This window comes from Erpetoichthys calabaricus, chromosome 17, assembly GCF_900747795.2.
Source record: "Erpetoichthys calabaricus chromosome 17, fErpCal1.3, whole genome shotgun sequence".
NCBI classification, from domain to species: domain Eukaryota; kingdom Metazoa; phylum Chordata; class Cladistia; order Polypteriformes; family Polypteridae; genus Erpetoichthys; species Erpetoichthys calabaricus.
This window is the reverse complement of record NC_041410.2, coordinates 14,361,123-14,379,641: the sequence shown is the minus strand read 5'-3', so window position 1 is coordinate 14,379,641 and position 18,519 is coordinate 14,361,123. Positions and strand designations below refer to the sequence as shown.

General features: G+C 43.2%; 1 protein-coding gene across 1 annotated transcript in view; it reads left to right on the top strand.

The window, feature by feature from the left end:
• Positions 1–17,471, top strand: part of gldn (gliomedin) — a 36,560-nt gene extending 19,089 nt beyond the window's left edge. Inside the window, exons 5-9 of the mRNA XM_051920741.1 lie at positions 370–516; positions 5,863–5,985; positions 12,015–12,137; positions 12,468–12,621; positions 16,659–17,471. Of these exons, the coding sequence (XP_051776701.1) occupies positions 370–516; positions 5,863–5,985; positions 12,015–12,137; positions 12,468–12,621; positions 16,659–17,124 (1,013 nt within the window). The 3' untranslated portion in view covers positions 17,125–17,471. The remainder of the gene's footprint in view (positions 1–369; positions 517–5,862; positions 5,986–12,014; positions 12,138–12,467; positions 12,622–16,658) is intronic.
• The last annotated feature ends 1,048 nt before the right edge of the window (positions 17,472–18,519 follow it).

Below are 18,519 nucleotides of genomic sequence, written 5' to 3'. Positions count from 1 at the left end.
GAGCCTTACGTGAAGCGAGTCTGGATTGGCATTGCTTGCCACGCAGAGGTGAATTTCAGCAAGTTTCACTCCACCTGCCCCAAGAAATCTCAACAGGGGTTCAACCCCGCAGCGGGGTGTCTGTCTTCATTTAACTTTGGCTTCAGCTAGACCAACAGTGGAGCGCTGCACTTTGAGCGTTCTAATTACCCATAAGCCATCACAAACGCGTTGTATTGCGTCGACTTCTATCCGTTACGTTTACCGTGTAATTTTCAAATTGTTTTTGCTTTGTGAGTTACCCTTGTATAAATTGATGCAAATGTTTATTCATTTATTGCCAGTCTCCCTACACTTTTAACGTATTAATTAAAAATTTAGGCCTTCCAGGTGAAAAGGGAGAACCTGGAGAGATGGGAGAGAAAGGGGATCCCGGCGAAATTGGATTTCCAGGACCTCGTGGTGAGCCGGGATTGAAAGGAGAACCGGGCGTCAACGCTGAGAAAGGAGAGTTTTTAAATGAAATCTTTCTTGAAGGTATGTGGTAGAAAAACAAGATGCTTATTACAACGAAGACGATGATGAGGACAATCCTAAAATAAGAGTGTTTGTGCAGTGAATTTACAAATATATATTTCCTTCAGTGGGCTGGTGCCCTGCCCGGAGTTTGTCTCCTGACTTGTGCCCTGTGTTGCCTGGCATTGGCTCCAGCAGACTCCCCGTGACCCTGTAGTTAGGATATAGCGGGTGGGATAATGGATGGATGGATATTATATTTCACTCTGCCTGTTGCACGTTATGGAAAGGGGCAGGTAACTTCAAAGTGAAATGGGACCAGAAGTTAAAGGTGGTCTGAGAAGATGCAGGTATAGGAGTGGAGGAAAGGGCTGAGAGGTGCCCAGGGCATGGAAGGACAGGCCTATCATTTGGAGAATTAGGAATGAGAGTAAATCTGCTAATATCTCGTACAAATGGCGACTATTACTTTGTAAAATTTGTCGTTCTCAGATACTTTACAAAACTCAGCTTGTTGTTGTTTTGTTGGATTTAAGTTGACAGGACTGGCGACTTTTGTTGGGCTGAATGGCCTGTTCTTGACCAAGTTGTTGAAATGTTTCAGCCACACTTTCATTCAGTCATTTTCTAACCTACTTGGGTCCTGAACAGGGGTCTTCTGAAGCCCATCCCAGCTAGCACAGGGCACAAGGCAAGAACAAGAACAGGGTGCCAGTCCACCACAGGGTGAACACACACGGGCCAACTTAGCGTCACCAACCCACCTGACCTGCTTGTCTTTGGAATGTGGGAGGGAACTGGAACACCAGGAGGAAACCCACTCAGACACGGGAGAGCAACGTGCAAACTGAACGTGTCCTGGGATCACCCACCCTGGTCTCCTTACGGCAAGACAGCAGCGCTACCACTGAGTCACATTTGTATTTTAAAAATCAGAACGTTCAAAGGTAAGGTGGCAAAGGCAGTTGTTACTCAGGCACATTTATGACCCTAGTAGATCAGAGAAGAACTTTTGGGCTTCTCTGGGGTGTTTGAATTGTGGTAGGGGGGCTTGAAGGCTTTTTGTCAATTTGGTTGTAACCCACACCCCCACTGTGTTGGTTAGCTGCTGCTTTGATACACAATTTGGGTCATCACAAGTGCGGATTAAAGCTCAGTTTATACTTGACACGACCAGCAGGGGCGCTGCTCCCTGGGATTGTGTTCTTCATTGAATACGAGACATACTGCAGCCGTATACACTTATCGGAAATAATCAGACGAGAGAATCATGGTACCAAAAGTGACATACTGGATATATTATATATATAAATATATTCATAGCATTCGTAGTCTGAAACACAATCTGATTGTATGGGTGGTTACCTACCAGGTAACGCATGTGGTTGGTCTGCAAGTTGGCTAACATCTGCCACGGTGCCCTCTTCAGTTGCAAGAAGCAGATCATAGAATGTTACATAGTTTACTACTTCGATCTCCAGGCTGTCAAATAAACAAACCACACGTCGTGGCACAACGTAAAGGGGCTTCACCTCTGACGCTGACGTCCGAGGTTCGATCCCGGAGAAGGGTGCAGTGGAGTGTGTATGTCTGATGAGCCTAAATAAGGGCGAAACGTGTCGCGTACTCTGCATTATTTGACAGTAAACTATGTAACACAATATATATATACATACACATACAGTTAGGTCCATAAATATCTGGACAGAGACAACTTTTTTCTAATTTTGGTTCTGTACATTACCACAATGAATTTTAAATTAAACAACTCTGATGCAGTTGAAGTGCAGACTTTCAGCTTTAATTCAGTTTGGTGAACAAAACAATTGCATAAAAATGCGAGACAACTAAAGCATTTTTATAACACAATCCCTTCATTTCAGGGGCTCAAAAGTAATTGGACAAATTAAATAACTGGAAATCAAATGTTCATTTCTAATACTTGGTTGAAAACCCTTTGCTGGCAATGACAGCCTGAAGTCTTGAACTCCTGGACATCACCAGATGTTGGGTTTCCTCCTTTTTAATGCTCTGCCAGGCCTTTACTGCAGCGGCTTTCAGTTGCTGTTTGTTTGTGGGCCTTTCTGTCTGAAGTTTAGTCTTCAACAAGTGAAATGCCTGCTCAATTGGGTTAAGATCAGGTGACTGACTTGGCCATTCAAGAATTTTCCACTTCTTTGCTTTAATAAACTCCTGGGTTGCTTTGGCTGTACATTTTGGGTCATTGTCCATCTGTATCATGAATCAATTTGACTGCATTTAGCTGGATTTGAGCAGACAGTATGTCTCTGAACACCTCAGAATTCATTCGGCTGCTTCTGTCCTGTGTCACATCATCAATAAACACGAGTGTCCCAGTGCCACTGGCAGCCATGCACGCCCAAGCCATCACACTGCCTCCCTCCACCGTGTTTTACAGATGATGTGCTATGCTTTGGATAATGAGCTGTTCCACACCTTCTCCATACTTTTTTCTTGCCATCATTCTGGTAGAGGTTGATCTTGGTTTCATCTGTCCAAAGAATGTTCTTCCAGAACTGTGCTGGCTTTTTTAGATGTTCTTTTGCAAAGTCTAATCTAGCCTTTCTATTCTTGAGGCTTATGAGTGGCTTACACCTTGCATTGCACCCTCTGTATTTACTTTCATGCAGTCTTCTCTTTATGGTAGACTTGGATATCGATACGCTGACCCCCTGGAGAGTGTTGTTCACTTGTTTGGCTGTTGTGAAGGGGTTTCTCTTCACCATGGAAATGATTCTGTGATCATCCACCACTGTTGTCTTCCGTGGACGTCCAGGTCTTTTTGCGTTGCTGACTTCACTGGTGCTTGCTTTCTTTCTCAGGATGTACCAAACTGTAGATTTTGCCACTTGTAATATTGTAGCAATTTCTCCGATGGGTTTTTTCTGTTTTCGCAGCTTAAGGATGGCTTCTTTCACCTGCATGGAGAGCTCCTTTCACCGCATGTTGTCTGTTCACAGCAAAATCTTCCACATGCAAGCACCACACCTCAAATCAACTCCAGGCCTTTTATCTGCTTAATTGATAATGACGTAACGACGGACTTGCCCACACCTGCCCATGAAATAGCCTTTGAGTCAATTGTCCAATTACTTTTGAGGCCCTGAAATGAAGGGATTGTGTTAAAAATACTTTAGTTGCCTCACATTTTTATGCAATCGTTTTGTTCACCCCACTGAATTAAAGCTGAAAGTCTGCACTTCAACTGCATCTGAGTTGTTTCATTTAAAATTCATTGTGGTAATGTACAGAACCAAAATTAGAAAAAAGTTGTCTCTGTCCAAATATTTATGGACCTAACTGTATGTGTATATATATATATATATATATATATATATATATATTGTGTTACATAGTTTACTGTTAAATAATGCAGAGTACGCGACACATGTTTCACCCTTATTTGGGCTCATCATGGTGTACACACTCCACTGCACCCTTCTCCGGGATCGAACCTCAGACATCAGCGTCAGAGGTGAAGCCCCTTTACGTTGTGCCACGGCGTGTGGTTTGTTTATTTGAGAGCCTGGAGATCAAAGTAGTAAACTATGTAACATTCTATGATCTGCTTTTCGCGACTGAAGGCGGCACCGTGGCGGATGTTTGCCGACTGGTTGAAATATCATTCTGCTATATTTTATTAAATATATTAGTACACCATTTGGTTTAGAATATTTTTTTTCTTCTGTACCTCCTCTAAATCTAGCTGTGTCTTATGGTCAGGTGTGTCTTAAGGAGTGAAAAATCCAGTATGTTCCGGGGGAGCCACCAAGGACTCCTCAGTACCTCCTCCCTGGGATGCTTGGTGGCAGCCTCCCTGGCTGACGATGATGCCTCAGTTTCCCGCAGGGTTCCATGGGAGATGGAGTTCTCTCCAACCCTGTGGGGACCTGGGGTGGCCACCAGGGGGCATGGCAGAGATCGTTAAGCCCAGGAGAACTTCTGGGAGGGCCATAAAAGGAGCCAGCAACCACCAATCAGGGCCAGAATCGGGAGGAAGAGGACGAGGTTACCTGGAAGGAGTGTTGGTGGTGCCAGAGGAAGAGTGTGGTCTGTGACTAAAGTGTTTTGGGACTGTGGGACACGGGGAAGACGTGCCCCACGGCTGAAGAGAAAATAAAAAACTCTTTGATTTCAGCATGTGCCTCTGCGTCAGTCTGTGCCTGGTCGGGCGCTATATAGCGCCTTATCACAACACACACAAACACACCCTGCTCACGTGGTGTTTTCGCCGCATGCTACACATGGACATTTTTCTAACTCTCTGGTACGGGACCCGCGTTTCCAAAATAGTGAATTTCAAGGGTGGGTTCTAGAATGACGAATGAAGTACTGAATAGGACACAACAGGTCATTAAAACACAAGGAAGACAGTGCTGGAGTGCTCTGTGAGGTGGTTGACGTGTGTGGCGCAAATCGCTGCACGTTTCCACTCACTGTTTTTTAGTAACTCGTCCTCCCCCCCAGGACAGATAAGAAGTATATTTTTAGGGGCTTCTTCTGTTTAAAGAGGTCTGTAGGGCTGCCACTCACAATAAATATTTTGCTCGCCCGTCCTTCTCCGCTTTTGGTCACTACTTCACTTTCTCTCCTGTTCGTCTTCTTAAAGTCCATAATAGCAGGCAGAGCTCTTCTTGTGCCAGTCGAGTCTCACATCACTATGTGACAATTACCAAACACTGCCACCTACTGACTAGGAGACTATCGACATGTCGATCGCAACAGGCCACAACATGTAAAATGCATTTTCGTGTTTTCTCACCGGGCGTGCTCCTTGAGGTGCGATCTGCATGTGGGCTTCACGAGGTAAATATAAACCAGTCTTTAGATGAACAGGTAGCATCCACTGAAGTCTCGTTGCCAGAGGATTTTGAGAAGGGTCGGCTTCTTTGATTCTCTCTTGAATTTGCTTCGCCAGCAGACTTCCTCAATTGCAAAGATCTTTGCTTAGGTAGAAGAACTCCATTCAATTATTGGTTTCGTTGTACACTTTGAGGCCTTTGGCATCGTGGAGTACTCCGTGAGGTAGTTGATGCATGTGGAGCAGATCGCTGCAGGTTTCCACCACGGTTTTTAATAAGTTGTCCTCCCCCAGGACAGATAAGAAGTCAATTTTCAGGTTTTCCCAATTTTAGAGGGGTCCTTCTTACGCTCTCCAACCTGGTAAATGACTACCAGACTGTCTTAAAGTGAAATCAATTTGACATTTTTATCCAGAAAACGTTGCTTATACCGATTGTTAAAATTTCCCAGCACTTTTGGAACATTAATACTCTCTGAGCACCTGACATTATCCAGTTACGTGTTTCCTAAAATTTGTTGTCGTGTTTCTTCTTCTTATTGAAGGTTCTCAAGGACCTGCAGGACCACCTGGACCACCAGGACCTGCTGGGCCCCCAGGACCAATTGGACCACCTGGGCCTCCAGGAGCAAGACGTCAGAGGGTCAGAGGACAGAAGAATAATGCAGGTACGTGGGGAGAAAGAGTTGTGTCTTAGGAAGCAGTGTTGCAATAACACAAAAATGAACACGTTAAGACAACGTCGGCATGGCGTAACTTTCAAGTGCGTTCAGCGACTGATATGAAAGTTGGAGCAGTTCGCGTTTTTTATTTACTTCATCCAAATGTCAGTTATGACATTTTCATTAGTAAATATTTTTGTAAAAATGAGTCAAATTCAAAAGTAACAGCGGTAATAGAATGCAATTGCACTTGTTAGTAGACGACATTACAAAGTCGCTTTTCAGCTGCACTTCACAATGGAGCTCAGCGAGGCTTGTGGTGGCTCAACGGCTTTCATGCACAGCAGACTGCAATTCAAGTGATGTGAAAATGGCGTCGACTGACGTGTGTTAGTGCTGGAGGGTCTGTGACTAATTGTTGTTCAATTTTCTTAAACAGAACATTTTTGAAAGTGCACCCATTAGAGCAAATGGAAAATCACATTTAATACAAAATGACCAATACTATGTGGCGGGCGGCCGGGTCCCATGCCCAGCAAGGACACCCCTTCTACATACAGTGCATCTGGAAAGTATTCACAGCGCATCACTTTTTCCACATTTTGTTATGTTACAGCCTTATTCCAAAATGGATTCAATTCATTTTTTTCCTCAGAACTCTACACACAACAGCCCATAATGACAACGTGAAAAAGTTTTACTTGAGATTTTTGCAAATTTAATAAAAATAAAAAAATTGAGAAAGCACATGTACATAAGTATTCACAGCCTTTGCCGTGAAGCTCGAAATTGAGCTCAGGTGCATCCTGTTTCCCCTGATCATCCTTGAGATGTTTCTGCAGCTTCATTGGAGTCCACCTGTGATAAATTCAGTTGACTGGACATGATTTGGAAAGGCACACACCTGTCTATAGAAGGTCCCACAGTTGACAGTTCATGTCAGAGCACAAACCAAGCATGAAGTCAAAGGAATTGTCTGTAGACCTCCGAGACAGGATTGTCTCGAGGCACAAATCTGGGGAAGGTTACAGAAAAATTTCTGCTGCTTTGAAGGTCCCAATGAGCACAGTGGCCTCCATCATCCGTAAGTGGAAGAAGTTCGAAACCACCAGGACTCTTCCTAGAGCTGGCCAGCCATCTAAACTGAGCGATCGGGGGAGAAGGGCCTTAGTCAGGGAGGTGACCAAGAACCCAATGGTCACTCTGTCAGAGCTCCAGAGGTCCTCTGTGGATAGAGGAGAACCTTCCAGAAGGACAACCATCTCTGCAGCAATCCACCAATCAGGCCTGTATGGTAGAGTGACCAGACGGAAGCCACTCCTTAGTAAAAGGCACATGGCAGCCCGCCTGGAGTTTGATAAAAGGCACCTGAAGGACTCTCAGACCATGAGAAAGAAAATTCTCTGGTCTGATGAGACAAAGATTGAACTCCTTGGTGTGAATGCCAGGTGTCACGTTTGGAGGAAACTTGGCACCAACCCTACAGTGAAGCATGGTGGTGGCAGCATCATGCTGTGGGGATGCTTTCAGCAGCAGGAACTGGGAGACTAGTCAGGATAAAGGGAAAGATGACTGCAGCAATGTACAGAGACATCCTGGATGAAAACCTGCTCCAGAGCGCTCTTGACCTCAGACTGGGGCGACGGTTCATCTTTCAGCAGGACAACGACCCTAAGCACACAGCCAAGATATCAAAGGAGTGGCTTCAGGACAACTCTGTGAATGTCCTTGAGTGGCCCAGCCAGAGCCCAGACTTGAATCCGATTGAACATCTCTGGAGAGATCTTAAAATGGCTGTGCACCGACGCTTCCCATCCAACCTGATGGAGCTTGAGAGGTGCTGCAAAGAGGAATGGGCGAAACTGGCCAAGGATAGGTGTGCCAAGCTTGTGGCATCATATTCAAAAAGACTTGAGGCTGGAATTGCTGCCAAAGGTGCATCGACAAAGTATTGAGCAAAGGCTGTGAATACTTATGGACATGGGATTTCTCAGTTTTTTTTATTTTTAATAAATTTGCAAAAACCTCAAGTAAACTTTTTTCACATTGTCATTATGGGGTGTTGTGTGCAGAATTCTGAGGAAAAAAATGAATTTAATCCATTTTGGAATAAGGCTGTAACATAACAAAATGTGGAAAAAGTGATGCGCTGTGAATACTTTCTGGATGCACTGTATGTACTGGGGCAGCAACCATGGGCATCTCAGTACCTCCCCCGGGACACTTGGTGGCAGCCTCCCTGGCCGACGATGGTGCCTCAGTTTCTCGCAGGGCTTCATGGGAGATGGAGTTCTCCACAGCCCAGCTGGGTTCTGGGGTGGCCGCCAGGGGGTGCTGCATGGATTCTACAGCCCAGCTGGACAAATCTTCAGCCCCACCCGGAAGTGCAATTGGAACCAGGTGGTCAGGCACCTGGAACACTTCCGGGTGGGCTATAAAAGGGGCCAGCCACCACCACTCAGTGGCCAGATTTGGGAGGAAGAGGACGAGGTTGCCTGGGAGGAGGAGGAGGAGTGGTGGTGGTGCCAGAAGAAGGGTTGTGGTTTGTGTTTAACTGTGCTTGGGACTGTGTTGTGGCTGGAGGGTTTACGGGGAAGACGTGCCCTCCAGCTGAAGGAAAATAAAGTCTTGTTGTGTTTTTACACATGTGAGTCTGTGCCAGGTAGGGCGCTATATGGCATCCAATTCACAACTAGTGTAAACTCACTGTCACTATTATAGCATGAAAGGAGAAAAACAGCTGAAATAATTTCCCCATCCATCCATCAACATTATTTAAAACATTATATAAATACTGTAAGTAAGAACGTGATAAGAAACAGAGTTACTGGATAACGGGAATGTGAATGGTACACGATGGGCAAAATGATGAGGACTGTTCGTATATATATCTGGGACTGAAGATCATGTGCTGGGTGCCAGAGATCAGGGGCTTAAGTCAGTGGGCCTTCGCAATAGGCGCTTCACTCATTACATGCAATCGCATCTCAAAATGAAACCATAAATAGAATGTTGTTTCTTGTATCTCATGTCATAAATATTGGCAATTGCTTCATGATGTGGTGGAGTGGTGGCTCTGAGGCTAGGGATTTGCACTGGTAATTGGACGGTTGCCGGTTCGAATTCCGTAAACGCCAAAAGTGACTCTACTTCATTGGACCCTTGAACAATTGGTCCGTCCTGGGTATGACGGGAAAACTTGGGGGTTGGTGGCAGGAGCCACCATAAAAAAACTCACACTGGTTCCACTCCATCTGAACGAGTGTGGTGCTGAGGTGTCACCCGTCGAATTGGCTGCACTCGGGTCCTAATCTGGGATCCTAAACTGGTTTGTCATGTAGTGGGTGCAGGAATGCGCTGTATCAGCGGGCGCTCCTAACCTCTCTCTCTCTCTCTCTCTCTTCAGGATGTGCTTTGCGAAAGGCGCTATACACATTGATATTAGTGACAACACTTCTCAGATCATAATAATAATAATAACTAAATAGATGGCTTAATTTAAAAGCGCTGTCAAATCAGAACAAGGAAAATTAACCGTGACATCCCAACAATGGCCTCTTCTCTGTTATTAGCATTAGGTGAATGCTAACCACCTATACGCCTTGAGCATGGAAAAGGCGCTACATAAATAAAATGTATTACTCATATTATTAAAGTCTATGCAGTTCACAGAGACAAAGGAGGTACTTCTGTCCACAGTCCAACTACATTTTGAATGAGTTAACTCGTGTTGAACTATGTGATGCCTTATTGTTAACTCTCTTACATTATGTCATTTACCGTATATACTCGAGTATAAGCCGGCCCGAATATAAGCTGAGGTACCTAATTTTACCTACAAAAACTGGAAAATCTTATTGACTCGAGTATAAGCCTAGGGTGGGAAATGCAGCAGCTACAGGTAAGTTTCAATAATCAAAATAAATACCAATAAAATTACCATACATTAATTTAAATCTTTAAAAACAAGACCAGTGCATTCTTTAAATGCCTTCTCTGCCTTATGCAGCCAGCCCTCTCTCTCTCTCTCACTCGCTGTCTCTCTTGCGCAGCGTGTGTGTGTCTGTCTCTCTCTGCGTGTCTCTCTCTCTCTCTGCGTGTCTGTGTGTCTCTCTGTGTGTGTGTCTGTCTCTCTCTGCGTGTGTGTGTCTGTCTCTCTCTGCGTGTGTGTGTCTGTCTCTCTCTGCGTGTGTGTGTCTGTCTCTCTCTCTGTGTGTGTGTCTCTCTCTCTCTCTGTGTGTGTGTCTCTCTCTCTCTCTCTGCGTGTGTCTCTCTCGCGCAGTGTGTGCGTGCGTGTGTGTGTGTGTGTGTGTCTGCCTGTCTGTCTCTCTGTGTGTGTGTCTGTCTCTCTCTGCGTGTGTGTGTCTGTCTCTGCGTGTGTGTGTCTGTCTCTCTCTCTGTGTGTGTGTCTGTCTCTCTCTCTGTGTGTGTGTCTGTCTCTCTCTCTGTGTGTGTGTCTCTCTCTCTCTCTCTGCGTGTGTCTCTCTCGCGCAGTGTGTGCGTGCGTGCGTGTGTGTGTGTGTGTGTGTGTGTGTGTGTCTGCCTGTCTGTCTCTCTGCGTGTCTGTCTGTCTCTCTCTCTCTCGCTCGCAGCGGGACCTGACTCGAATATAAGCTGAGGGTGATGTTTTTCAGCACATTTTGTGTTTGGCTTATATTCGAGTATATACAGTAAGTCATCTATTTATTATTATTATTTATTACATATTTATAATTCTATTCCCAGTTTTTGAATTTATGATGTCAGGTATTGTTATTATCTCTTCATATTCATTTCAAGGCACAGGCATAGGAGTTGCATTTCACTGCATACTGTGCTACATGAATATTGTATGTGATAAATCAATTTTTCTGGACCACACTCTGCTCTAGTGGCACAACTCTTCGGATGACATTTTTCTCCCTGCTTTGTGCGCGTCGTAAATTTACGTTTGGTCATTTAGGAGATGCCTAGGGTGCCTTCACAAGTCTTCTGGCCCTTTACTTTCTTCACATTTTGTTCTGTTGTCACCTTGTGCTACAATCATTTCAATTCATTTTTCCCCCTCATCAAGCAACACTCAACACTCTGGAATGACAAAGTTGTTGTGGTGCGATGTCGCTCAGATTCACACTGTCGACTATGGTGGGGATTCTAGGAATGCACCACCAGTGTTGGCCCGACTTGCACCACTCACACACCGAGACACTAATTAACAGCAAATCAAATATATAACTATGCGATCTATTGAATGACAACAGGTAACCCTCCCCTTCCCCTATGGCGATGACAAATACTAAGACACACTGAATAAACACTCACGACCAAGTTCTTCACAAAGACCCAATGCAGCAGGAACATAAGACGTGGTATGGAGTAAAAGATGAGGATCCTGGGAACAGCTTTCTGTAAGTAATGTAATAAACAGTCCTACGGGTACTCCTGATGCAGTGAGGGGTGATGAGATTTGGGGGGCACTCCCTCTGATGAAGCACGATGACCAATCCAACACTACTCACACGAGAGGTAGGCATGGGACCGTTAATGCATCCTTACAGGTTCACGATCCAGGGTATACACGATACTCCACTAACGAGACAAACGCGTGAACACAAACACAGCCGACGGGGTCTTTGCTGCTTAGCTGGCTCCCTTTTAAATTTCCCGCTGACCCTTCTTGTCCCTAGCAGCCCCTGTGCCCGTTGCAGACGTCCAATCAGGGCAATACCCTCTGGGCAGCTGGGAAATGGAGTCCATTAATCTGTAGTGCTGCTACAAAGTGAAAACAGGACTTTTTGGAATATTTTCAAATATTTGTTCAGGGAGGCACACCCTCCACTTTACTCTAATGCAAGTCCTGTTTGTTGTGTGCTTTATGGAACAGGCTTGACTCACGCAGTGCCAAACGACGATACGCTGTCTGGTAAAACAGCCGAGAAAACAAAGCAGGCGGCCCTGAAAAAAGCAGGTACACCACAATTTAGTATTTTAAACGCTTTAGCATCTTCATCTGCATACTCTGAACGAGACCTGAGCCACAATTTTCTTTTGAACAGAATGCATCATTAAAGCTGTGAGTACGCCGGTGAATGTCACCAAAGCAGGAAACACTTTTGGGACGTGGATGCAGGACACGTTACGGGATGATGAAACGATTTGGGTTGCAGAACACTTTTCAGGTATTTAATTAATTTTTTTTTTAGTTTTTTTATGTTTAACTTTTTGTTGGATGCAATCCCTAAATACGAGGGACGTTCAAAAAGTTTCTGCATTTTTTTAAAGAAATTATATCACTTTTCTATATAGTCACCATCCTTTGCGATGCAATTTTCCTAGGATCATAGCAACTTTTTAATGCCCAATTACTACTCCTCCCAGCTTCAACGTTTCCAACGAAAATATAAAAGTGCAGAAACTTTTTAAACGTCCCTCGTAAAATGTGTCTGACTGTGTGGCTAGTCGCTTAGCTGTTTTTACTTTATTTATTTTTTTTCCTCATAATTTCTTAGGTCGAACACTGAAAGAATATCCGAACCTGCTTTCATTCCAAAATGGCAGTTTTAAAGTAATTGATCTACAGAAAGCTTTCTTTCAAGGCTGTGGCCACGTCGTCCACAATGGATCTCTGTACTATCACATTGCCGGCTCATATAAAATTGCAAAGTAAGTGCTTACCAAACCCGTCAGGATGGTGCAGAGTGAAGCCGTGTGATTGAGAAGATTGTATGCGGATTGTTTAACATGGGGGTCTATTTGATGTGTGCCCATTGGTGCCAAGTCGTGATGGGCAAAAAATGGCAGGGGAAAACAAACACAAAATAAACTGCATTTCACTTCTATTGAAAAATAAATCGCATTTCATTTTTATTGAAATTCATGACATTCACAGAAGAAAAAAAGCCGTTTACTTCCTCTATGGAAGCGTTTTCATGCAATAATTCCAACAGGCATCTGCCAGTCATTTAATATATAAATAAAGACCTGTAGAGAAAGAAAATAAAACCCACCTGGCCCACTTCCTATCATACGCAGATATTTAGTTGCGCTGCCAGCCGTGTGTTCTGGTAGTTCTTGGTGTCACTGAAGCCAGACGATGTGTAATCTATACATCTGAAGACGACCATAAAGTGAAAAGTGGGTGCGAACAACTAGACGGCTCACTGAGTGTCACTTTCTAAACCAACCCAATGCCTCATGAAGGCGGAACCTGTCGTGGAAAAAGATTTCCTCCATCTTGAAAGAAGTAAGTCACAGAGCCCAGAGGAGAATGCAGAACATTTCTTTATTTGCACAGAGGTATGCATAAATGTCTCTGTCCATGGAGTGATGCAATCAATTAAACAATTCATCCATTTTTATCCTTTCCTCTAATTCCCAGTACCTCATCTAACGCATCACGTCATCTGATAAAAGGCAGAATCTTATCACTTCCTCCAATCAACTAACGTCACCAGTAATTTCTGACTCCTGTCGACTCCCCCATTACTCGGAATGCCATTTTGTTAAGAGGGGTGTCTGGAAGATTGTCATATTGATCTTAGAAATGCTTCATAGGAGGGGTACATGGTCTTCCCCATCAATTCATCCCCGCTTTCTGGAGGGGTGTTCACTACTCATTTACCTCATTCTAACCTTGGAAAATTACATTGGTCACTTCTATAAGATGAGGCAGAGGCCTCTTGAGCTTTCAGCTTTAACAGACATTTAGTTAATCCTTGAATTACATTCAGTCCTTTTCCTTGTGTTTAATAATTCATTCTGTTATACGAGGTGAGACACAAAAATAACCGGACTGGGCTTGGGGCTTTCCTGGAAAACCATCGGAAGGTCGGCTGAACATGAATCATAGAACTATATCCCCTCCTACACGCCCTCTCAAACTGCTAGGTATATCCTGTGAATAGCCCCGTCAGTATTTGTACAACAATTGCTACATGAGTTGCCGTTATAATGTTGGGTGAAAAAAATCGAACGGCGAATCGACATCAAATTTCTCGCCAATTTTCCCTTTTTCTATAAAACAGTTTTTGACTGATAAAAACATTCCTGTCCTCGATCATCCTCCCTATTCACCCGATTTAGCTCCCTGTGATTTTTACTTGTTCCTGAAAATCAAAAGTGACCTGAAGGGAATGCATTTTTCTTCAATGGATGAAGTGAAGACAGAAATGGCAAGCCTGTTGAAGAGCCTCAAGCAAAAAGACTTCCAGGACTGTTTCAATCAATGGAAGATACGTATGGAGCGGTGTGGAGATCAGGAGGGGGAGTATATAGAAGGTGACAATGTTTAGAATGCTGTAATTCAGCAATATTTTTTTTTTTTTACCAATCCGGTTATTTTTGTGTCTCACCTTGTGTGTGTATATATATATATATATATATATATATATATATATATATTGTATATAAGTATACTATACTGCCTGGCCAAAAAAAAAGTTGCCACCAAAAAAAAAAGGTCACACACTCTTAATATTTCGTTGGACTGCCATTAGCTTTGATTACGGCACGCATTCGCCGTGGCATTGTTTCGATAAGCTTCTGCAATGTCACAAGATTTGGTTCCATCCAGTGTTGCATTCATTTTTCACCAAGATCTTGCATGATGGGTGCATCACTTCATCTGCCTCTCTTCTTACCCTGAGGCGCCCATCACTCTGGAACAGGATAAATCTGGACTCATCAGACCACAGGACCCACTTCCATTGCTCCAGAGTCCAATCTTTATGCTCCCTAGCAAATTGAAGCCTTTTTTTCCGGTTTGCCTCACTGATTAGTGGTTTTCTTACGGCTACACAGCTGTTCAGTCCCAGTCCCTTGAGTTCCCTTCGCACTGTGCGTGTGGAAATGCTCTTACTTTCACTATTAAACATAGACCCGAGTTCTACTGTTGTTTTTCTTCGATTTGATTTCACCAAACGTTTAAGTGATCGGTGATCACGATCATTCAGGATTTTTTTCTGGCCACATTTCTTCCTCGAAGACGATGGGTCCCCACTATCCTTCCAGTTTTTAATAATGCATTGGACAGTTCTTAGTAGTTTCTGCAATCTCCTTAGATGTTTTCTCTGCTTGATGCATGCCAAGGATTTGACCCTTCTCAAACAGACTAACATATTTTCCACAACCACGAGATGTGTCTTTCGACATGGTTGTTTAAGAAATGAGAAGCAACTCTTTGCACCAGTTGGGGTTAAATAACTTGTTGCCAGCTCAAAGATAATCACCCATGCAGTAATTATCCAATAGGAGGCTCGTACCTATTTGCTTAGTTAAATCCAGGTGGCACCTTTTTTTTTGGCCAGGCAGTGTATATATACTTGTAATAAATTGTTTTAACTAAAAATTCTGTAAGCTGAAAGTATTGGCAGAGATTTTGAGCTACAGAGATCTGACAGACAGCCAGCTTCTGATTATGATGAAAAGTTGAATAGTCTCCTAAAAAACTTTATTAGACATATAAGTGTGTGTCACATGTGCAGAGAGCATGATGCATGTTTTAAAAATTAACATAGCCTGATGCAAGGGATAAACTTTTCTGTAACATCAGGTTACACAAAGGCAACAATGGACGAGTGGTAAACGTGAACAATGTGTTGTCGCCGGTGCTGTGTGTGCTCTCTGTTGTTCAGTGTTATGATGATAATGCAGGAGTTGATGTAGGCTTGAAAGATTCAGCAGCCATAATTATAAAAATATGAACTGCAAAATATGCATTTGAAGTAAATGGTGTATCGCTCTCCGTCTAAAGGACCACTCGTTAAGAAAGCTGATAACAAAGAGCCACGGAAGATGCAGATTTCAGTACTCTAGACACCCGAATCAACAAATCTGTTGAGCGACACCAGTAGAAGCAAAACAAGACTGCACAGCAACCCTTTTCTGACTTCACGTCTAGATGAATAAAGAAACGAAGGTAACATGACTGTCTCCTTGGAAATGAAAACATGCCCTGACAAAATAGATGCCGAGTTTTAAAACATTGTATATCCATAGACCACCACACTTATCTAAACTCTGTTTGCTGTTATGTCATATAGTGATACAATAGTTAAAATGAAAAAGATATTGTAGCAGACAGAGGCACTATTCAAACATGTGGAGCTCAATAGCTGTGGTGGTCTACGTGTGTCTGTCCGTTGGCACTGTCATAGCACTCAATACAACATGAAAATTAATTATTAAGCTTCAGTTATCTTGTGCTCCTGAGCTCCTGAATGGTTAACAGCAATCTTAGCTTTTTTATTTTCTCTCAGCATCGAGTCTTTAGTATCTTTTGCTCTCTCCCTGAACCCCAACAGTTTAGGTTAGTGCACGGACTGGACACGTTTAGCTTCAACTGAACTAATGCAGTATGTCGGCATCATTAAGTGAGTAAACACACTAAATTCAATAAACGTTAAATTCCTACATGATACAGCCAAGCTGAAATTAGATTTGGGTTTAGCTTGAAGATGTGTATCAGAATCACTAAAAAGTTTTTAGGAAGCAAAATGTTTGTTGTCCTGTGTTTTCTGGGAGACAAGATCTCTCTTGGTTAACAAAGGTGATGTTAGCTAACAGACAAGTCCGGCCATAAGGTAAGGAAAGTTCTAGACATTTAAAGATGGATGCCATGTGCTGTAGATGGTAATGTCACTTCTAAGGTCTTAACATTTTTTTTCATTTGTATTGATGCATTTTCCATGTTTTACCTTTAGATATGACATCAACACGGGTTCTTTTAAGACAATTAAGATTGAGGATGCATTCTACAACAACCTCAACTATCTCTTTCACAATTCCAAGACATACTTCAATCTGGCAGCTGACGAGAATGGTTTGTGGATCATCTACGCTTCCAGCCTCGATGAAAATGTCATGGTGGCCCAGCTGGATGAGAAGACCTTCTCAGTCACTCATCACGTGAACACTACCTACCCGAGATCCAAAGCCGGAAATGCTTTCATTGCATGTGGAGTGCTGTACGTGACAGACACAAAGGACCTCAAAGTCACGTTTGCGTTCGATCTGCTGAAAGGGAAGCACCTGAACGCCAGTTTTGATTTAAGGTCGCCGAATGGTGTTTTGGCCATGCTGTCTTACAATCCCAAGGATCACCGCTTGTACACCTGGGATAACGGCTGTATAATGGAGTACAAGGTGCACTTCTTATCAGACGACTGAGCGGACGGGACACTTTTAATGTCATTTAGGCCTATGTCGGCTGAACTCATGCTTGTTCCTATTATGAGTGGCCTCGACATAAGGCAGTTAACACTTTTTATTCAACTTTAAATAAACGTCCCAGGTGAAATGAAAGGATAAATACAACTGCGAATCAGTAAACCGGACTAAGACACGTGACGTTACTAAAGGCCAAAATTTTGCATTTTGCCAAAGGTTTTGTTTTTTAGTATATACTATTTGTATTTAAAATGTTAATACATCATGCACTGTTTGTATTATTTTGTCGTCTTTGTTTAAATGGATATTTGCATATATACATTGTGAATAAAGAACACAAAAATGTACAGTCGACCCTTGATATACGACCGGCCTGACATGCGAACAACTTGATTTACGACCAAAATTTTTGTTTTGATTTACGACCAATGTCTTGCGTTACGACCCAAATGCGGTCACATGTATCCGCTTGCACGATTGTAAACAAACAGCCGAGAGCGTTCGTAAGTGTCAGTCGGAGCCCAGATACATGTGTTTGTGAACGTAATTTTGGTCAGTGCAGTGATTTATATAATTTATTTTGATAATTGCTAAGGAAGGAAGAGAAGGTAACGAAGGTAAAGAAAGCGATCACAATCGAAACGAAGAAAGAAATTGTGCGGAAATATGAGAGTGGTGTTCGTGTGACCCGATCTCGCTAATATGTACAGCATGTCGAAATCCACCATCTCGACCATTTTACAAAGAAAAAGATTTGTATAAGGAGGCTCCTTCCAAACAATAACCACTTTCCATTTCATTCTCCTCCTCCTCCCTTCCTGCAGCCCAAAGATGTCAAATTAAATGGTGAGTACAGTATGAAATTGTTGTTTCTGGTAGGCTGGGCACTTTTTATAACTTTTTGGTTAGTACATTAGAAAAATTATTGGTGTTTTGGTAAATTATGCACATTATACAACCCTTTTTTTTATTAGTAAGTGTTGCTGTGGGAGGTTCAGAACGCATTATGGGTATTTCCATTATTTTTTATGGAAAAAATAGTCTTGACTTACAACCAACTTGAGTTACAACCAGCCCTTGCGAACAAATTGAGTTCGTAAGTCAAGGGTCCACTGTATAAAGATTTGGGGTGCCAGATGGCGATCCCCGTGTAATTGATGGAAAAACAACAAAAGTAAATTGACTGAAATCGTAGTAATGGCTTTCCAGATGCAAGTCAATACGAGACTGACTCAAGATGACGGTGGAGCCAGTTAGAAAGCAGAAGAGGTGGGATCAGGTGACCAGAAAGCGGACGTGACATCAGATGTCAGTGACTTCAGATCTGCAAATAAAAGAATTGGGTGACAGCGCCAACCCTCGAGTCGAGGTGGAATTGCCATTCAATGAGCCCTG